Source organism: Halichoeres trimaculatus, unplaced genomic scaffold (genome assembly GCF_033239565.1).
Source record: "Halichoeres trimaculatus isolate MK-OKI-2021-1 unplaced genomic scaffold, fHalTri1.1 fHalTri1_scaffold_14, whole genome shotgun sequence".
NCBI classification, from domain to species: Eukaryota; Metazoa; Chordata; class Actinopteri; order Labriformes; family Labridae; genus Halichoeres; species Halichoeres trimaculatus.
In genome coordinates, this window is record NW_027437192.1 from 6170214 (window position 1) to 6193037 (window position 22824).

A 22824-nucleotide genomic window follows, 5' to 3' on the forward strand; every position below is an offset into this window, starting at 1 on the left:
GGAACATCTAATTTGTGAATTATTCACACTCAAGTCACAGCAAGTGCTAGGTGACATATTTAATGTAGCAGCTCAAAAGTCTCAGGATCACTTCGGCTCCAGTTTTAGGCTGTTTGGATTTCTTTTCTGGGTTTTGGATTAACCTGACGCCGCTGAATGGCACACAGAGTTTCTCTGGGGTTTTCCTTAAAAATCAGGAATGAAACAGCCTCTCTTGTCATGAAGTAAAATCATTGTACTCTGACGTCGCGCACAATGACAGGGGTGTGGTGCATCTGTTCGTTCCAGTTGTTGCTTTCTGAAAAAGTGTGGTCGTTGTCTTTTTTAGAGAACACTTTCACACATCTGGCTTCCTCATCTTCTCCTACTGCAATTAGTGATCTCCTACATTTCCTGTTAACCAAACCCACAGGCTGCTCTGACTTGTAAACTTCAGCTGTGGGTGGTAGGTGCAGGTGGAAAAGCAGTAAAAGAAGAGAGTCCTTTCTCTTGCAGAAAGTGAGCGTGTTACACTTCTTACAAACCGTATGCTCAGAGGTTATCATCTTTACCCCTGCTCTTGAAGACGTCTCCTCAGAGTTCTTTGAGATTTTACTCCTTGAATTGACTTTTAGGCCTGAACCACATGTATATGGATATTTTTTTGAAAATGATCGCCTCTGAAGCCTGCAATGCCATGCCTGACAAGTAGTAGGTTAGCAAAATGTGAAAACCATAGAAGAAGAACGTTATGAGCATGCGCAGTCAAACACAGTGACTTGTTGCTAGGTGCCTGACGTCATCGCGTCAACACCAGCTCCGTTTAACACCGCTACACGGATCCACTCAACAGGATATTTTTTATTTCTTCACTTTTTTATCCTTTTTTAAAAATCTCCTTTATGTGGGTGAAATCGCCGTGTTCGTGTGGTTGAGAGGCCCAGTTGGACAGAAAAATGTGCGTTTAGGAATATATCCATATACGTGTGGTTCAGGCCTTACTCACCAGAACAGAAGCCCCCTTTTCCACAGATTCTTTCTGTTTCTAGCATCATAAATTAGCTTGATAGCATTTCAGAGTATAGAATAGCAGTCGTTACCATGTACCTTCAAAGCAAAGAGTGAAGTTCCTTTGATATTTTACTACACGTGTAAAAAGCCTGACGTCTCTGTGTTAAATGTCTCCATGAACCGGCGTGCTCTCTTGCTATCTGTAAGTGTTTATGATGGAGGAATCTGGGTTGGCTGTGTTACAGTCGACCCCCAGCAGGGAGATGAAAGGACAGAACAGGTCAGCTGGAACCAGAGACTCGCTTCACTGAGCAGATAAGGAAGGCGTCTGCAGCAGGGCAGATAGCTCTGATACACCTGACAGGATGCTGGGTTTCCGGCGACAGCGTTGCTCGAGCACATGCTTCTAAATATCTCACACAGCACCCTGCTCCCTGATGCCACTCAAACCACATTTGCAACTTAAAGCCATGCAGAAATGACCCATCAGCCCTACAGTTGTTCTCCCACGGCTTTGAAAGAGTAAACAGAAAGTGCCTCCCTGAAAAGCAGAAGTGTGGCAGCACGAACTGCCATGAGTCAGATTTCACTCGTCAAGTGACAAGATTAAACAGAGTTTGTCAACAGAAAGTTGGCCAAGATTCAGACATTAAAGAGCACATTAAGTGCTGTACAAATATTGAACATCTTTTATGTGAAATGACCCGTGCTGTCTCTAACATCAGTGTTTGGAAGAGTTAAGTTGTCGGTTGAAAAACCAGCAGATAAAGTTGAGTTCTGTTCGAAATGTGTTTGATACTCAGTTACTCACAATTTAACCTCTGTCATCAACCAGGGCAGCAAGATAACAGAGGAATACTGACATCAAGATACATATATATATATATATTTACCACCATGTATGATGCAATAGGTGGAAACTTCATCTTGTTTGCGCAGTGTTTACAGTGATAAAGTTTCATTTAGGAGACGCTTTTGTCCAAAGCAACGTACAACACAAGCAAGAATTTGTTTCGTTTTTTTCCTTGAAGAACAATAAAACGATAACTAACCACAATTAATTGCTGCAAAGACATAGTTCAACCTTCACTAACATCCAATGATGAGTGCTAAATATTGACTTAGAGCTGTGTCTGAGACCTTCTGACTCATTCCACCCCTGAGGACAAAAAGGAGAAGGGTCAGATTAAGTTCCTAAGTGTTCCCTGAACAGTCTTCTGACATCTCTTAAAAGTAGAAAAGGACTCTGTCGATTGTATAGAGTTAGGTAATTAATTCCACCATTTGGGCACAACAGGGGAGAAGAGTCTGGCTAGTGATTTGGAGCCATGTTAGGCAGTTGGGCTAAGTAAAAAAAATGCAACATTTGGGATTTGTGTTTTAAAAATTGCTTCTCAGGTCTAAATAAAGTTGTCAACGTTATGTGTTAGTACATTAAAAATAATCTCATCAGAGAAGTATGTAATAACAATCCAAATCTGTTTGAGAAGGAAGCATCATCTGTTAACTGTCAATCACTTTTATAAAAGCTTTCGAACAGAAGCCGCTTAGCTTCTTAGCCACTGGCGCTTTTCTCCCTCCAAGTTTCGACCAATCCAGATCTGGAGTGAAATAAGGCTCAAAATAGAACGCTAACTGTCTAATTAAGGTGTTGCACAATTTCATTTTTGCTGAATGGCCATTGCTGTCGTCTTACTGCCCTCTACTGACCTGGAGGTGTAGCGCAACTACATTTTTTTTCATATCTCATCCTGATAATCATCATCGACCCGTCTCATGGAGGAAATGTAGAAAACATTCAACCACAGGAACCATGTTGCTCTTTTGAAATATTTTAGCGGTAAATAAAAGTTGTTGAACCTTCTTTACAGGAAGTCAGACTTTGTTCATCCCGGTGTACCCTGCTCAAACCAAAGGATAGAGAAAGAGTTTACCTGCAGACTTTATATAGCTTCTATGGCCAATGTTTTTCAGTATGTTAAAACGTATGCTTGATTTCCTTTGTAAATTTAAACAAGCCAAAACTGCTTGATTGAAACTTAAAATGACAGATTGATTAAAATGTAGACAGCTAAATCTTAATACAGCGACCATTTACCTGTCAGACTGTCACATTTATCAAACTCTGAGTGAAAGCCTGTTGAGCTTTTATTTGGGGAATAAAAAACTATGCAGACAGCGTTTACCCTTGGAGCTTTCTGGAGGTCCTTGAATCAAACCAAGGCTGAGAGAGACAGAGAAGGTGTAGAGGTGGGTTTGTCTTTGTCTGATGTGTTTTGGCTGGACTCATCCTAAATGAAAGAGGCATGGAGAGTGGTTTTGTGTGTGTTATGGCTATCATCTGTGGTTCGTGGAGCCTCAGAGGAGGGGTGCTGTGGTTGGTTTGGCTCCGTCTCCGAGCCAAGCCTCCACCAACATGTGAGTCTGGCTTTTACACGCTGGAGAGAGGATGAGGGGACAGACGAGGTGTGGTCCCGTGTTACTTCTGCTGCTGCCAGTTTTCAAATTCGTTACAACCCAAGATGCTGTCAGAGCAAAAATAGCCTAAAGACATCTGTTTTTAGGCAGTTTGTTTTAGCCGTGAGGAGTGGTTAGACGCTCGCTGCCAGGTTATGTTCCAGCAATTAGCAAGTCCTACAGTAGGTGGCAAAATCAATGTTGTAATGTCTTTTACAATGAAATGGGAGCATTGACACACACTAAAATGCAAGTTTGGCATTCAGCGGCCTCGTGTTACCACCAGTGGAAAGTCTACACCAAGGAAGAAAAACTCAGTTGATGTGGAAACCGGCTTTAAAATAAATAAATAAACTGCAGTTTTCTGAAGGGACCACCTTCAAGCCACTGAGAGGAAACTCTGCCAACAGGTCGCAGAGGGAAAAAAAGAGCACAGTCTGGTTTTGTGCTTGTTAAAAGTAGGTTGATGCTGCCTTAGCATACTCTCATTGCACCTGCATTTGGAGCCCTGAAAATGTCTGAAAATAGCCTTCTCTACAGATTCTCTGATTGATATTTCACCACCTAATCCTTGGCAGCAGAAAGTGGAGATAAGAGAAGAATGAAGCCAAAACATTTTATGTTTTTTTGCCGTCTGTAAAATTGTGTCACTGGGTTCATAAGATACTGCACAGCAAATATCTCCAAATGCTTCCCACTTCATCTTGCACACTTGATCTGTTTACATTTACAGGCGCTGTAATCAGGGTTAATGATTGAAAAACGCCCATAAAGCCTTAAGAGTCCTTTTCTATAGACTTGATTTCTTGGAAGTGGGCATACTGAAGATGGGGTTGTAAAAGGAGCTTTGCAAACGAAGCATGTGCATGAAAAAAAGACTGCAGGCCAGGAAAAGAAAGGACACACTATTTCTTGTATAGAGTTATTGAATCTGATGCCAAAACATTTTTTAAGTGGCTCTGAAAGGTTTATTTCTCGAGTTTAGAGGGACAGTTTTCTTCAGCTGATTCTCGGTGGTGTTTACTCAGGACAAAACAAGATGATTCATTTTTTCCTAAACAGAAACTTAGACACTTCAGTCCAACAAAGCCAACATACTTCTGATCTGTGTCTTTTAGCTAACGGTACATGAAACCTGCAGATCTTAAATTCCTCTGATGAAGCGAAAGAAAAGGTGACGGATGTACCGTTTAGTCTGAATGACTTATGTTATTGGTGGTTGCTGACTTTCCTGTCAGATTTCGCCTTGAGTCTCCAGCTTCATTAAATCTGTCAAGCTCTGTGCAGGGAGCAGAAGATGGATTCACAGAGTCTGCTCCAGTCACCACTCTGCTGGGAGCCCTGTGGTTTTTATCTCTCTCTTTATGGCTGTCACAACTTGTCCTGGGACTTGCTGGTGATCTGTGTGCGGTGTGCTGATGTCTGATGTGACTGCGTGAGAGCAACATCCAGACCTGGAGTTTCTGAAGTTTGCTGTGGCAAAATGATAATTACTGAAAAAGCTTGTTTCACACCCCAAACCACACAAACGCCATCTCTCTTTCTCACACATGCCTTTGCTTCCAAATGAGACCAAAAGTTAGTACAAGTTTTTCCCCAGTAACAAGTGCTTATTATACAAAGGGACACTTCTTTGGAGGCAACAAACCCAACGATGAAATGAGAGAAATACACAGAAAAAGCATCTGACTCAATCACTGACTCAATCATTGAGTCAACAACTGCAGAATGGACTTTATTACAACAATAGAAGCTGGCAAACTTTGGAAACACTCTTTTTTTGCCCTCACCCTCAGTGTAGATGTCTAAAAGACGTGGGCACACCTATGCTCTGTATATGTGTGAAATGAGTCGTGTTCTGGATAGGGATGAACATTTTAAGCAAAAGAGCCATTCCATATTTGCTTGTAGCTATTTGAAAATAATAAAATAAAGGTACCCGCTAACATTTCACTTTGACAAAGATGGAGAGGACTGTTTTGCTCTGCACATTGATCATCAAACTTAATTCTTCAGGTGATGAAGCCGACCATTGACTGTTCATATGTTATAATATACTGTGTATAGAGTGGAAAGCGGGGCTCCTCCATTCACCATAGTACAGTTATGAAGCCAAAATACCACCGTCACAGGTGCCGCCATTGTAGCAGTTGTGCAGCTAGAGTCTGCGTAGGAAAATAACTGAGGGATTCTGGGAGAATCTGAGTGGAGCTGGTTGACAAAATTAATAATCTAATCACTTCTTGACTCTATCTCCCCACACACTTTACAATCCCCGAAAAAAATACACAAGAACAGCAGCTGTCAATCATCATTTAACATGACATAAAACCTTGTTTCTAACCTCCTTTAACTAATTAAAATGAAACTTTTCAGAATAAATAATAATAATACAAGGCAGCCAAATGATATCTTCAAATCACCACAATAATCGGACATGAGAAACATTTCTACAAGGTGTATTAATCTTTTAAAGTTTGACCACAGCTCATCCGGAATGACTGGGGAGATAGATTCTTTTTACCTTTACTGCAGCCAGCCACCAGGGGGAGCAGTTTTCGTGGCCACCTCACGCTGAGCAAGATGACGTCCATTTTTTTACAGTCGAAACAAACATGCAGTGAGTGATGATAACACAAGGATGTCTGAGATTTTTTTTCTGTAACAACCTAGCAGCAGCAATCGAAGCCAAGCATGCCGTAATATTTTAGTCTGGAATCCCCCAATTTGCCCGTCAGAACATGCCAAGTGAAATTTCATTTACTCCCTGCTGTATCTCCAACCAAAACAAACAAAAAAGACTTGCAGGGTAAAAAAAAAACTCAGTGAATGTCATGGGATAGACAAATAATGCATTTCTTTAAATAATTTAATAAGCAGCATGCACTCTTTGATTTTTGAGTCTCAAAGCAGCAGGTATGAGGGGGAACGAAGTGTGGGGCTTGTTTTGTCAGCCGCTTCCCCAGGAGGTCATAAATAACGTCAGACGATGAGTCTGATCAGGTCAGTGCTGTCACTTTACCGTAAATTAGATTTACCGTTTCATCCTGTCTGTCTCTACGTCACCACCCCCAGCACACTGATGCCATAAAACGCTTTAAAGCAACAACATAAAGCCTCAGACTCCTGTAGCTGAACTTTCCAAACTTGATTCATATGTTTGAGAGGATTAAAACAAATGAAGAAGAAGAGAGCTGAATCATGACGCATCCAGCCAAATGTTTAACATGTTGGATTTATTAAGTCCAAATATTGCTCATGTTCATTCTTAACTCTTCAAACAAAGATTTGTGACCCATTTTCTGTCCCTGCTGTTGTTTTTTGAGCGAGCCGCAGTGATGAATGAGGCGGTCTCAGTTTTATTGGAAATGTGAAAGTTGGTTAGTCCCTCAGACACTCGCTAACTCATCTCGCCCACTCACAGCATGCACACTTTATTAGGGGACCTGGACCCCCCACGTGCCCTGAAAATGGGTGATGTCTGTCTTGCATTAGGACACACACACACACACTCACTCACTCTCTGACACACTCTTTTAATTTTCTCACTACAACCAGCGAGCATGGCTTGCTCATTTGGGCTGCCATCTCCCTGCGGTGACGCCGTCGTGCCTCCGTCTTTAATGTTTTAACACAGGCAGCGAGCCGCTCAGTCTACGCACTCAAAGATCCAGCTTTAATGCAATAGAGGAGTTAAGACTGCGGTGTCTCTGCCAATGAGGAAAGGCTGACTAACCCACCCAGACATCACACATGTAGAAAGACCCTCGCTGGCTGTTTAACATCTGAAGAAATTCATGAACACGCTCATCCAGGACGAACTACAGCGGCTGTGATGCTGCTAGATGCTACAAGTGAAAGATCAACAGTGTAATGAGCCGACGTGAAGCAGCAGCAGAACCAACATGTTCCTCTCTGCCTGAAATAACAAGAACAGATGTCTTAACCCTTTTCTCAATTCTCTTCAATCCATAACATCTGATCCCTTGACCCTCCTCAGCACCGGTAGTCACATTAATCAAGAAAATGCAAAAGTTTCAGCCATTAATTTTTGCCCTTTCTGTTCCTCATTTGTCGTATTTTCTGCAACCGGGCGTTCACCATGAGAACAGATGATCTGTTTCCTGACAAACACTTTCACACACGTGCCAAGTGTACATGCACTGTCATACAAAGAGTGTAAGAATTTCAAAGAGTGGGTTAGGTTTGAGATGATTCCTGACATGATGCTGAAACACTACTTTAGATGTTGATTATTTTCATTTAAAACAATGCTTTACAACAAAAATAACCACAGTGATTGTACACTTTGTTTATTTAATACTTTTTAAAAACTGGGTTTCAAGTGTTTTTCGAAACAAAACTGAAAACGAAGACTGCAGGATTAAGGCCCTTTTATCCTCCCTCCTTGTACAAAGAAGTACATCCTTTCCAAACGATGTTCCCGTCACTACTCTCAAACTTCCATGCATCCTTTACTTTGGCATTGCTGTTAACCAGTGCATCCACCGGGGGCAATCCAGAGTTGAAAGTTTATGACAACAACAAAGTCAGAAAACAAGCATGGCGACTGTGGAGGAGGTATTGCTAATGAACCACTTGTACTAAACAAAATGGAGGCAACGTCATAGGAGGCGGTGGTTTGCGAGGCTGTTTATATCCTGAAAGTTCCGCCATTGTTTTTTCTTCTTTGTGTCTCACTAAAGCTATGTATCAGATAGTAACAGCAACACTGCCCCCATGGTTTCTGGTGGTACTGCTCTGTTTGTGCGTATCCGTGACGGCTGATATATGCTTGACGCGTCCATGGGGTCTCCGCGCCACGCACCCTTCAAAATTTCTAACCTGCTGCACGGAAATGTGCAGGCAAGGTGACGGAAGTTGTCAGATGCAGAAATAAAGGTATCTGTATGACCGTTCACACAGAGATCACCCTGATAACCATGTGGTAAATAAACCATGGCGTGAAATTGCGGCCACTCTCGGCAGGGAAGAGAAATCACTTGAAAGAAGCTGGAAAAATCTCCTGGACAGATATAGAAATGTGATGTAAACAAAGCCAAACTTCTTCAACTCTCACTTGGTACTCTAACAGACGTATAGTTGTGATATACTGCCCCCTGCATTTTGGGAGTAAACACCAAACGACTGCGCGTGGGTTGTTAAAAATATGTGTCTGGATCCATATTTAACACAGGGCGTAAATGGGCCTTTTACACCTATACAAAAACCTGAAAATAAAAAGAAATAAAACATAGAAAGACAAAAACAAAAGACGAAAAATAAAAACTATCATTTAAAATTTTATTGAGAAATTGTAACTTTTAAACACGGTTAAAGACTTTAAATCTAATCTCAGGACACAAAGTGAAGCACTACTAAAAAGTTTTGCATAATAAACATTATCTTTTCATTAAAATTAACCCAGCTGTGAATATTTATGTCTATTTTTTGTACGCTGAAATACTTTTTTTCCCTGTTGCTCTTTTTCCTTTTCCAAATTCAGTATTTTTGAAGATCATTGATGATTTTGGTTTCAAGTGTTAAACAGCTCTCAATCCCTCTGACGCAAGACTGTGATTTCAGACTAAACACTTAAATTGAAATCTACTTCCATCAGTGAACAAATATGCACATTCCTGCAGGACATTTGTTCTCGACACACGCTGATGATAAAAGTCGCCATGTGGAGCTGGCTCGTCTGGAGTTTTTTGTCGTTTTTTAAAAACAATTGAAACGTGCCTGAATATAAAATGCAGAACAAACTGTGAAGTCATTTCTTTACATCGCAGTCACGTCCATGAGCCGAGCTTCTGGTCGTTCTGATCAACACTGGAGCCTCTTTGTCTGCGTGGAAAGATGCTGAAAGGAAAGCTGCATTATGGGAAAGTTGTAGAAGAGGAGATGAAACTTGATTGGCAGGGAGCTGCGGAGTGAGTCACTCATCCAGTTCTCTGGGTTTGGAGCAGTGGGTCTATTCTGGGCTGCGGTGACACGTGTGTGTATATGTGTGTGTGTGTGTGTTTGAGTGCATGATAGTGTTCACATGGCTCAGTCCAACAGCTGAAGTCACCAAATTTTAATTGTTGGCGTTACCGCTCTGCAGACTTATGTGTGTGTGTGTGTATCAGTGTGTGTGCTGGAGGTGAATGAAAGTAGTCTGGCAGAGAAACCACAACACAGGAGCCAGATTTAAACTCTGATATTTATCTCCTCTCGTGCTCTGTGCTGCTCTGAAGTCGTCTTTATTAAACCGTTACTCTGCAGGTTTCTTCACTCTTTTTGAAGCTCTGCCAGTTTCTGACAACTCCAGGTCAAAGTTAGGATGATACTCATCTTTCTCTTTTGATACTTATTACACAGCTGGGCTCAGTAATCGATTCTGATTGGTTATTGGACTTCAAAGCGACAGTCTGCTCTTTCTCAGTAGCAACGCTCTTTTTTTAGCCTGTGAAATCAGAGCAGACTTTAGAAATATTTCTTCATCATATGTTTTATGTTTATTTTTTATCTGTTTCAGTATCTGTCATCACATTGACACTAAAACTCTGGAAGAGTTTGTAACTTTCTGGAAATTGATAAGACGAGTAACTTCCATGTACAGATCTCTCAGGCAGCTTGGACTTTAGATATTTTACGACGTGATGATATTACACTGGCTGCCCCCAGCAGAGATAGTAAGGTTGGACACGTCTCCTTCCTCAGTGAGTTATTTGCTGTGTTTTGTTTACCTGCTGCTTCCTGGCTGCTGTTTCACATCTGTCACCCTCAGCAAAGATTGTAAGGTTGCAAGATGTCTCACTCTTCAGTGATGAATGTTCGCTTGAGGCTGAAAAACCACAAACACAGCAAGGGCTGAATTTTTTTTTCTAACTCAGCAGTTTACAAGATTTTAAAATCAAAATTTCACCGGTCAGAGGCACAGCTCAGCTGTTTGTGAGCCTGCTCAAAGCCTGCCTCTTCAGTGTCTACAATGTGGCTGCAGACGAGGATAGGGTTCAAAACTCTGTATCAGAAACAGGATGTTGAAGTCACAGATAGTACGTCCATTTATTATACAGTCTATTGACTCAATGACGCAGTCTAATTCTTTCACAACTAGTTTTTCATCAACTTTTGCTAACTTGAGTAGCTCTTTTTGCAGGTTTTCAAAGCCGCCTTTTTTTTTTGTCATACCTTCCCTCTTTTTATATACTCATGAGAATAAGTACTGCCGTGTCAGCAGTTAAGACTTTTAAAAAAAGCATCCTGTATTAAATTATTTCCGTGTAGAGCAAGCCAGTGATGAGGAGAGTGATACAAGTAACTCTCCTGGGATTAGAAAAGAGCACAACAGCTGAAACATGTTTATTAGGGGCGGGAGACAAAAAATTGTTTGATAATATCAAAATCTGGATTCTTTGACAAAAAATATAAACTTTTTTTTTTCAAATTCAAATTCTTCATTTCAGTCTTTGTTTATAAACTTGATTGGAAAAAAGTTACCACTTATCTTCAGCAGAGGGTGCTTTTTTTTCTGGCTCACGTGATGTGCATTTTATGGGAAAGTATGGCTCCTGATATAGCCTGTAGACCAGAGGTCTGCAACCTGTGGCTCTGGAGCCTCATGCGGCTCTTTGGCTCCTTTGCAGTGGCTTTGTGTAGCTTTCAAAAAATAGTACAGAAACACAGAATTTTTATTTTTCTTACAGAGTGTATTTTAAAGCTCTGGTAAGATAACTAAATCTACAAAAGGACAAATCTGGAAGAAAATATAGTTTTTGATTCTGTTTGGATGGATTCATTTAACTGACAACATGCTTAGAATACATAAATAATGTGTGGAAGATTATTAGTAAACAACACAAAATGATAAGTTGGGTGATATTATCAAAATATATAATCAAATTCAAGAATTTTTTTAAATTGGAAATTCTTGCAAATTGATGAAATTTCAAAATATTTTTTTAAATATTCATTTCATTGTAAAATGTTCGATTTTTTTTTTTTGCAAATTTTATTTCTCTTTTTAATTTTTGCAAATTTCAAAAATTTAGGTATCTTTTCAATTTTTTTACTTTTTATTCCTTCAAATTTTGACAACTTTTTGAAATGTCAAAATTTTTCAAAATCATTTACAAATTTTTAAAACCTCAATTATTTTTGAAAATTTATTAAAAATTTTTTTTTACAAATATTTGCACATTTTTAAATTATTTTTTTCTAAATTTTTGTTAATTTTTGAATTTGCAATTTTTTTTGAATTGTTGCAAAAATATTAAAAATAGAAAACTAAGACATCACATGTTTGTTGAAAACAAGATTCACTTTCTTCCTCTTTCCTAGAAATATGTAACTCATCTGGTGTTTTCCTTCCTCCTGGGAGAAAGTTAATTCCTGGCATCAGTTAGCCGGTAGCAGCGGGACAACTCTTCTTACAGTAACTCTGAAGTCTTCCTGTTCACATGTGTCCTTTATGTAACAGAGCAGCGCCCGCTTTGATAGGTTTTCCTGCTTTGCCCTGCAGGATGCCAGCCTTTCTCGCTTCCTGCAGACAGACGTGTCATAAACATGGAGTTTGTGTTTCTGTGCAACAGGTGATCTGTATCAGTGCTGCTTCACTGCACCTCTGCACACACACAATACTCATATCTCCTCTCACACACTTCTACTCGCCAATAGGAAACAAGCATTTGATGGAGAGGCAGTCAGGTAGCCAGGAGCTCCTTATGTCTGAATGTTTTACGCACTTGTCATTTTCTTGAAGAAGGCAGCTCAGATGGGAATGAAGCCACGTGTACATGCATGTCCTGTGTGTTTCCTTCCTCCTCTCTGCGAACAAAGGAATGAAGAAGTTTCAGCTCATTGACAGGATCTTGATCTGTTTACTCAAACTCACACAGAAGCGACATGCTTCACATTCTTGTGTCTAATCCGTCTTTGTTTCCTTCTCAACCACAAGTAGTTTAACCGTAATGAGACTGATAGGTGCTCCCGTCAGGTAACCACAGCAACATGATTTTACATCCTGAAATCAGCTCTCTAATCTTGTGGGCCCCGCTGAATGCCACAGGAGTTTCCCGTCATGTCGGAGTATGATAAGTCTCTCTTAAATGCCACACACACACAAACAGAGCTGCTGCTGACTTAATCAGCGCCTTGGCTGCCTCCAAGGTGCTGCAAAGTTCTCCAGGACGTGACAGGTTTCTGTCTGCCAGCGTTCAGACAGTCGCTGTGTCGCAGATTAAAGCGGTTTGGCTGTCTCTGCTCTAACAGAGATAGTTTAAACACTTAGAGGCTTCACTCTTCAGTCCAGAGCTTTATCCCTGTGGCAAAAGCTCAAATCCCCAACTCTCTGCAGTGTTTTAAACTCTCTGTTCTCGCAGACTTGTGAACGCAGCCATGCAGCTGTCGGAGCTGTGGAAGCGCTCATCCTAAACGGGGAGGTTTTGTTTAGTTTGGACTGCTCGCAGTCTACGGGAAGCATCTTTCACTGCACAGCCCACTTGGACGATACATCTCTGAGATGGAAAAGAAGCACATCATCCCAGAGAGAGGCAGTTGGCCTGTTGGAGCCGTGCGATGGCACTTCATCAACGGCTAATTATGACTTCACCAACCGAGCCCTTCTCATTATCTAGTAAATTTAAGATATTTATACAAATTATCTCCTGGCAGCGCTGCTTTTTTCTCACCATGTGACCATAATGTGTATTCAAGACTGAGGAGAATCCAGTTTTACATGCTTGATTACGCTCCTATGGAGGGTAAAATCTGTTTTATGTTATTCCCTTTTTGTCACATGATCAAATTAAGTCCAGTTATATTTCTGTTACTAAATTGTGATCTCTGTTGAGGACTGCTAGTTTGCATAAACATTTGTTTTGGATTAGGATGCACGATATATATCAGTTTCAGCTGATGATGGTCATTTTTATGACATATCTGTAATGGCTGATTTGTGAAAGTGGGCCGATATTTACTCATTAGTATAGAATAGAATAGAATAGAATAGAATAGAATAGAATAGAATAGAATAGAATAGAATAGAAAATACTTGATTTATCCCTAGGGGAAAATTCAGGAATCACAGCAGCAGTCAAGAGAAAAAAAAAGTAAGAAAGTGTGTACAAAGTGCAAAAAGGTCCATAAGAAAATAGATGCTGACAGCTTGTCCATCATTGTCCAGTTCAGCCAGCTTCCACCTCCACAGGGTCCAGGACTGAGCTTCTTCAGCAGTCTGTTCAGTCTCTGTCTATTGGATCCTGTCTGCTCACAGCAGGTGAAGCTCTTCCAATGTGGCGTTGGTGTCTGATGTTAGCTCTGTTAGCCATGTCTGTGAATAGCATGATGCTACTCTGCCTTCTGGTATTATGGCTAGCTCGTCCATCTTATTGGAGATAGATCTTACGTTCCCAATAACGATGGATGGAAGGACAGGTCGATGTCGTCACTTCTTAGCTCACACCTGAGAACCAGCACACTATCCTCACCTCCTTCTCCTCACCTTGTGGGGAAACACCCGGCCTTGCACCAGTTAGCATTGACATGCTACAGGCTGTTAACAACTGAGTTCACATGTAAACAATGTAGCCATGGTTACATGTAGGATCTCCAGACAAACACAGGAGCACTTTGAACTACCTCGGCACAACATCAGACGAGAAGGTGTTGATTTGGTTTCATTTTCTTCAATTTGTGACGTTTTCCTTCAACCCCTGCTTTAATTTCTTATCAGATTTCTTTATTTCTTCAGCCTGCGTCCTGAAACTCCTGATGAAGCATTATTTCTGTCTGTATTTTTGTTTTAATCTCTCTTCCCTCACACCGACCCTCTCCCCCTCCTTCCTCCGTCTGTCTGCCTTACGTAAGCGAGGCATCATGTGAGAGGTGAGGTGAGGGTTCACGCTGTGCACCTGCAGATGACCATCCTGCTTTCACTTTGATCTCCGCTGGATGTCTTTCTTTCTTTCTCTCCTCAATCCTTCCACCTGACTTCCTCCTCGTCCCGTCTGTTTCTCCGACTCCTCCCTGGCTTTAAGCCCACTGGCTCCTCAGATCTAAACTCCCATCCTTTAAGGGTAATTATGAGATCAGCTGAATGAGGAGCGTGGGGCTTTAAAACAGTACTTTGAGGCTCAGGACTCCTCAATAAAGCGCTGTTAGATTGTGTGTTATTGTCTGTTGTGATCCGGGTGTTGTAGACGGGTCGTTTACACAGAAAAACAAAAATGGTAACTAAGACAAACACTTCTATTAATAGTTCAGCATTTTTCATCTCGCTTTGTGCGAGATTTCAACCAGGAAACACTGAGTTTGTAAACATTTTTATTTGGAAAACTTTTACAACTTCTTTCCTTTCTGCACTCACACCACTGCCTTTCAGCGGCGAACGGAGATTCCCCTCTTCCTGCTCCAAACCCCTTTGTTTCCTGCCTTTCTGTGGCGTCCTGATCCCTCCTCTGATAAACACCATCCAGATTTCTGCCGTCCATTTAGCGTGGCCTGATACCTCTGTGCTCAGCTCTACGTGCCCCTGAATCATTACTCTGCAGACAGACACACCGACCTTTCAACAGCTAAATATAGCCCAAACAAAGAATGGGAGGAAGGGAGGGAAAAATAAACGGGGGATAGATGGATGGATGGATAGAAAAGCTTGCTAGAGTAAGTTAACATGGAGAGGCTGTTTGTGTTGACTTAGCGGCTGCAGGCCTGTTGGACAATACCCCAACGATGGCTATCAGTCATTAAGAGCACTGCTCTGACTGCGGTGACGTCAGACTGCCTTAGAAAAGCAGACCTGCGTGTTTGAACCCTGCATGTTTTTCTTGGAAAGCAGAACGCAGGTGGCTCGGGACTGCGGGCTAATAGTAAATGAGTTTTTCTAGCCTGTACTTTGCTATATTTAGAATCCAATGAGGCCTGAAATGGTGTGTTTCACCTCCGCCTGACAATCAAAAATTCCTCCTGTCTGGAGCGCAGAGGGCTTTGAGTTCATTTGTCTACTTCCCTGACTTGTATCTTTTGTTAAGTGCCATAGACCAATTAAAAGTGGCTGTAAAGCAATCAGGGTAATGCAGCTCACGTTGATCAGCAGTAATGCTTAACCGGCCGCTGATAAGGACTCGCTGAACTCACATGCACTGTGCTCTGTAAAATCTGTGGTTAACATGTTTCCGGAGTTCACAGAGATCCTCAAATCATCTGTGAATATGTTTGGAAGGAGCTACAGGAGCGCTTGTATTGTCTTTCTTTGTTTCCTTTGCTAAAACAATCCCAAGTTTCCCACACACAGAGATGAAGTCACAGTTTATCCTGCTCATATTCAGTTTTAAAGGACACAGTGTCTGCTTCCTGTTTTCTTTTAATCTGCTTCTAGTTTTCACATTCAGTGTCATTTTTCAGTATCTGTACTCAGCACTACCAATTTTTGGTACTTTTGTGTGTTTATGTGACAATAAATACAATTTTTAAACAACAAAATCTTTAAGTTTTTCAATTTAACAGTTATTTCTCAGTAATAAACTTGCTGTTCGTGTCCAGCATGGAAAATCATCCACTCCCTCACAGTCACGAGGATGCATTTAGGTACCGAAACATGGTACTGTAGCATCAGGCTAGCTTAAACACGCAGAGTGCAACAAGTGTCCTGTCTTGTTAGCTTGTGAGGGGCGATGCAGGTTAACGTAGCAGAAATTAGGAGGGGTAAAAAGATGATTGTAAATTGAAATGAAATAGAAATATTGCACCTTCAACCATGTTTTATTCTAGTACAATATTTTGACTGAGATTCTATATTTTTTCTTGTTTTTTTTAGTATATTTGAAATGTATTGATATTCCAAGTACAATGGCAAAAAAATACTTATGAGAAATATTATGATTTATTATTTTTGTGTTAGTGGTTCATTTGGTTTCAAAAAAATATTGTCAATAATATTGTTTATCATCAATAATTGTCGGACAGTATACTGTCTAGCAAATTTTTTATGGGCCCAGGCACATTTGATACCCATCACTGCTCAAACCTATCCCTAATGCTGTTGTCAGGACAAGATGGCTCGATGTCTGTCTGAACTTTTCAGCCTGGGATCTCTAAAGTAGCTGTGTCAGAGAGCAGCGCCCCCCCCTGCTGTGGGAGTAAACTAAAAGGACAATTAAAAATCAGACAAAAAGACTTCCTGTGTGGGCATTTTTCTGTTCCCAAAATTAATCTGCTGTCACTGATACCATCGTCATCCTGGCTTAGCTACCACACGGGTCTTCATGTTTGCATGTTTGAAATCAAGTCTAACCCTATAGTGTTGTTTATATTTTGATAGTAGATGAAATATATGAATGTAAACAGTAAAGTATTAATAAGCAGTGACATAAATATTATTAAATCCATCTCAGTCAGGTTTTTGGTCTTTAACTGCTGTGGTAGTTTGTGTGCAGTGCACTGTCCTCTCTTGTTTTCATGTACCTAACATGAACCACCTGATGCAGCAGATGCGCCTCTCTGTGCTCCTGTCTCAGACCGTCTGCTGTGATGTCTGACTCTTCAGATGTGTCCGTCTTTCTATCATTGTCGTCTTGGGTCAGGATCAGATTGTAATCAATAGTGCAGACTTTTGGACTCTGTCTTTGTGTCCTGTAGCTTGTAAACAGAGCGACAGTGGAGCTGCTCTCCTCTGTCCAGGCAGCCTTAGACGGATCACACCCTCACACTGCAGCTCCTTGGATCCCAGCCCAAACTCTAAACTCTTTTGGCAAGTTTCTGTTATTGAATCATATTTTGTCTTGTCTGTCGTGACTCTAACATTTATTTTTAGCACTAAAAGCTTTTGTTGCTAGGAGACGGTGTGTCTTAGGAGAGGCTGAGCGAGGGAGGGACAGAATGAAAGAGAAGAGAAAAGAGATGGCAGCAGTGTTGAGGGGGAGAAAGAAAGGCAGAATCTGTGAACGACAAACCAACGAGCTATGAGTCAGCAGGGACATCTGCAGCACACTCACACAAACACATGCAGTGGGCATGGTTGCTATTCCTGTGTTCTTTGTCTGTGTGCTCTGTGCACCCACGCATGAACCCACTTACCTCCCCCCACTAACCTGTGTTGTGTGTCTGTATACGCCGTGTGTGCGGGATAGATATTAGCTCGCCCACTTTGATTTGATCCACTCCTGCTGCGTGTTGTATGCGTCAGTGTGAGCGTGCTCTGTATGTTCACACGCGTGTTTTTCTGCAACAAGCAGCAGTGTACCCCATTATACAGCCGCATGTTGTGTCTGTGTCACAACGCCTAACCTGTCCCCAGTGACAAGAGCCTCTTTGTCTGCCGTGTGAATCATATGCTCGAACCCCATTAGTAATCTGCCTTCAAATAGTTATTATCAGCCGTCACAGGCAGCTTGTCTGTCTTTTGGCTCATTCTCTGAGCACCATGGGAGATCAGATGGCAGCATGTGGTTAGTTAGTCACTGGGAGTGGGTCTGTTTTTAAGATATTTTTCTCCTGTTTCTTAACTCTTTGATAACAGACCTCCCGCAGGCTTCACCAAATCAGCCGCAGGAGATTGTTGTTTGCGTAATCCTATTAAAATCGGGGCTGAAATGAAAGCGTACGAGAGAAAGTGTGAATTTATTTCCACACACAAGGCCAAGACGTTCATAATTTGGGTCATCAGTGTGTTCATTTGGAAGGCAAGTTGATAACGTTGCATAACGTGCAACTTACAGAACATGCATCTTGTTCAAAGAACGGATGGGCAATAATTTTCGAATAATCATGTGACGATGGCTTTGTCCTGTCTGCGGCAGATTGCAGTTTTATGCTGGTTGCCAGAGCTGTTATGTGTCACTTTCCCAAAAAAACTGGTCAAGCGGGTAGGAGTGTCCCAGTCTGATATTGATATCAGATATCAGTCCGATATCAGCAAAAAAACAAGTATCGGTATTGTATCGGAATGTACCTAAAATCTCTGATATAAGCAGTTTCTGTTACCCATTGGTTAATAATAAATGGGTCAGTTTTTCCTCATACCTACTGTTGCTGACTACTGTTCTCTGTTTGAATAACATCACTTAATCAAGCCTTTTCTAACATGACAGACATACAACAAAATAAGTAATAAAAGTATGCATGTTTAATGCTGATATCGTATCGGATTGATATCGGTATCGGCCACTACTCAATGCTGCAGTATCGGTATCGTATCCGAAGTGAAAATTTGATATCGGGACATCCCTACAAGCGGGACAGGAAGTTGTGCATGGAAACTGTCTAAAATGCCCAATGACTTTCAAAATAAAACAAACCATGTCCAGACCAGATCATATATAGTAGGGCTGGGACAATATGCTATTCTCAGGATTTGATTCTACTAAAATATTCGGGGTGCCGAATCAATTTAAGATGCGATTCTTGGATATTTACAATTTTTGCCATTTTTAGTTTGCTTTTTTAACACCAGACCATGTGAAAAAGTTAGATAATGATGATGATAATGTCTACATACTTCATCAGGAGCTAAATTTTCCCATAAAATGCACATCACGTGAGTCAGAGAGAAATGTTTCGCCCCCTGTTGGAGAAAAGTGGTAATTCGTGTTTTCAATCCAGTTTATAAACAAAGACTGAATTGAAGAATTTGAATTAAAAAAATAATAATAATTGGGGGGATGTCTACCTCTTTGGCTTGAAATGCCCATCCCTAGTTCAAAGGATGAACATAAACCATTACAAATAGTTTATTTTGTTCATTTACGAAGAACAAAATCAGAAATTTTGGAAGAAACTCCTTATCCTTGGATGTTTATGTTCAAGATACTCCTAGAAATGAATTCCGAGGTAACAGAAATACTAATTTTAGCACAGGAATACTATTTTTAGTGCTGGCTTTAGAGAGTTTGCATAACTTTGCAGATATTTTGAAAGTGTTTCAAGTATTTGCAAGTTCAGAACCACGGCTGCAAATCAATTTCCTGTAATTATTGATGTCAAGTCTGCTCCAGGGAAGTTGCTAAATCACATTGGCGAGTGATCAGCAAATGAAGGCGTTGGTATTTCTCAGTGGAAAGGAATTATAACAATGAGAGGAAGCATTAGTAAAAGATGCAACTCTGCTGTACTGGTATTTATCACACTGTGGTGTCTTTGGACGCTAAAAGATCACAGCTCAACTGTCTTAAACATATCCCTCATGGAGAAGTAGTAGTATTTACAATTTATACCCACTTGAAAATCCTCAATAAGTGTGGCGTGCCGTGATGTAAACACTTGGTATTGTATTTGAAAGTTCATTTCTGTGGCTTCCTCTCTCTGCATGAGTAACATTTTCATAGATCTCAGTGTAGCCGGTTGTTGTGGTTAGACTTTCCTGCGTTTCATCTTCTCATTTATGTATTTCCTCTGCAACAACCATGGCTGACACATCTGCACCTTTTTCCTTTACCGCAGTGCATCATTGTCGTGCTGACACACAGCTGCACTCTGCACACCTGACTGTGGACTTTGGTTTCATCGTGTCCCACTTCGTTAGTTTTTCCATGACTCATTTTGACTCTGTTTACACCTGCTATTAAAATCTGATCTTTATCTGGATAAGGAGAAACACATGTAAACGCTGGTGGTAAATAAAACAATAACTGCTCAGGATTTGATCAAACATATCAGCACCACGCTGAGGCTATCAGCTGTCGATTATGAGTAAGTGCACTTCACGACAAGTCAGAGAAAGTGTTTGTTTCCCTTTTTTTCCTCGTTTGAGAACAAACCACCCATGCAGGTAGGAATGTCATGACTCACTCTGCATTTGTCGACTACTCACCTTCACAGAAAGACTGGCACGATCAGTCCGCACCAGATGTTCCTCCTTAAACTGATCCGCTGTGAAAGAGCAACACTTACAAGACACACAACCTGTAGGTGTTTGTGTACTTCTCACCATAAAAAGATCCTGTGTTGAAAAGTAAATTCCTGTAACATGGTATGACTGTGAGACATAAACTTTTACCTTTTCCCTGACATCAAAAGCACATTTTTCTAAAAGTAAAAAATGCTATAATTACTTTTAATTGCCATCTGGGCACCATGTGTAGCTTAGCTTACTTTACCCAAAGATTAAGTTGACAGGTGTGTCTTAACTTTTTAGATCTTTTATGACTACAGTTTTCTCTCTATTTATTTCTTCTTCACTCATCCTTTGTTTTTTTTAATGTGGGTCATATGGAGCTGCCCTGAAGGAGTTTTTCTTTATGAATAATCACAAAAATGAGTGTTTTCAAAGCTCTCTGTTCACCATGCTGATACGAAGTTGCACAATGACAAAAACACAAGGTTAGAAACATTTTTAGGAAAAGAAGCTTTGAAACTTTGAAAAAAAAAAATCTTTTTGATCTGAAGTTTTGTTTCTTTCTAAACTAAAAGACTCAAATAGTTTGGCATCTTAAACAACATTGAATTTTGTGGTAATAAGTGATGTTTTTCCATATTCAGACTCTTGTTTAAGCCTGACATTTCAGATGTCATCAAAGCTTTTAACTTAAAAATTATGAATATACTTTATCAACATGCCTCAAAAGTACAGATACAATTATCTTAAAGGAATTACCTTTAACTTTGGTGTATAAGATGTACTTTTAATTCCCTTCTTCCTTCCTGCGGATCATATAGAGTTAGGCAATTCATTCCAATATTTGGGAACAACAGTGGAGAAAAGTCTGGCTAGTGATTTGGAGCCGCGCTGTGCTGGGAGCACCAGGCGTCTTTCACAAGCAGAGCGTAGTGGGCGAGAAGGAGTGTAGACCTGGATGAGGGACCCCAGGTAGGCAGGAGCCATTCTTGTCAATGTTTTGTAAACCAGAAGAAGAGCTTTGAATTTGATTGGAGCTGCTACTGGAAGCAAGTGAAGCGAACATCTCTGTGGTTGCGTATTAAAGGAAAAAATTATAGTAATTGGCCCTTTTTTTGGGAAGATGATACTTCAAACCTGTTTGGTGAGCTGGCTTGAAGGAAATAAAGCTGGTGTTAAAAAGAGCTACACAGCTGCATAAAGACAGCACATTGCTGAATGTGATTAACGGCTTCATCCAAGACCACATCTTACACATTCCCCTCTGGGAGTCCTTTAAATTGAAAATCTAACATTCCAGTGTGACTTATATTCTGGGTATTACGGTACTTGAATAGTCTGCTGGCCCTGAACATATCGTGATCACTTCACTGTCGCTGCTGTATGGATATGACAGACTTTATCGAGTGTGGGAAACTGATTGTAACCTTGGTATTTAGGGTAATGTGTTGCTTTACACTTACACAAACACAAACACAAACACACACACACAGAATTCAGCATTGTTGTATTGCAGCCATATGTTTCCCACCCTCAGCTTTCTCAGCCTGATTGCCAAGGCACATCTGGTCCTAATGAGGTGCGTGTGTGAGAGTGTGTGTTTGTGTGTGTCACTATGCCTTCGCTATTCAGCCTTTCAACATGGCCTTGTGTTGAAGTGGTGTTGAGTCTTTTACTGCCACCCACTGCTTTACAACTCAAACCCTATACTTTTAACTGTTGGGTAATAGTCTGTGTGTAGGTGTGTGTGTGTGTGTTTTACTGTGTGTGTGTGTGAGGGCTCTGATAGTAGTTATAAAACCACAGCTTATATTTTGTCTGCACATATCTCAAGGCCTGTTAATCTGTTTAAACAGTGCACTTTTTCAGGCTTTGAAGGCGATAGCTGCGAAGTTTTGATGTGACGGCGGTTTGTGGGAACAGATTACACTGAAATGTTTGAGATCTACTCAGATTGAAATGCCTCGAGGATTTTAACTTACATGTTTCATCCCTGATTGTATGATTCCCAGCGGCGTCATGTCTTATAATCACTTACAAATACACCTCTATTCTCCCACTCTTCAGAGGCGCAGGAGACTGTTTGTGATCTAACAGTCACCAGAAAACAAAGTCAATGCTGAAATAGAAATCTGTTTTAGAGATAACATATCAACACCAAGAAAAGATTAAATAAATAGAGATATGTACTGGACCCGTATTCTTATCCATGAATTCGCCTACGTTCACGATCATCCGTCTGATCGACCCTCGTCTCTTCTTGCTCTACAGGGTTTGCCTTTCCAGAATGGGCGTACAAACCCGAGTCCAGCCCGGGCTCCAGACAGATCCAGCTGTGGCACTTCATCCTGGAGCTGCTGAGGAAGGAGGAGTACCATGACGTCATCGCCTGGCAGGGAGACTACGGAGAGTTTGTCATCAAGGACCCAGACGAGGTGGCTCGCTTGTGGGGGGCCAGGAAATGTAAACCACAGATGAACTACGACAAGCTCAGCCGAGCACTGAGGTGAGGATACAGGGCGTTAAATATCTGATGAAGACACTTTGACGTGGGGAAGTCTTAG

At 41.0% G+C, this 22824-nt stretch overlaps 1 protein-coding gene across 1 annotated transcript in view; it reads left to right on the forward strand.

Annotated features, from left to right (window-relative positions):
• erf (Ets2 repressor factor) overlaps positions 1–22824 on the forward strand; it is a 56355-nt gene that overhangs the window by 8766 nt on the left and 24765 nt on the right. The window contains exon 2 of the mRNA XM_074686519.1: positions 22532–22766. Coding sequence (XP_074542620.1) covers positions 22532–22766 — 235 coding nt within the window. The remainder of the gene's footprint in view (positions 1–22531; positions 22767–22824) is intronic.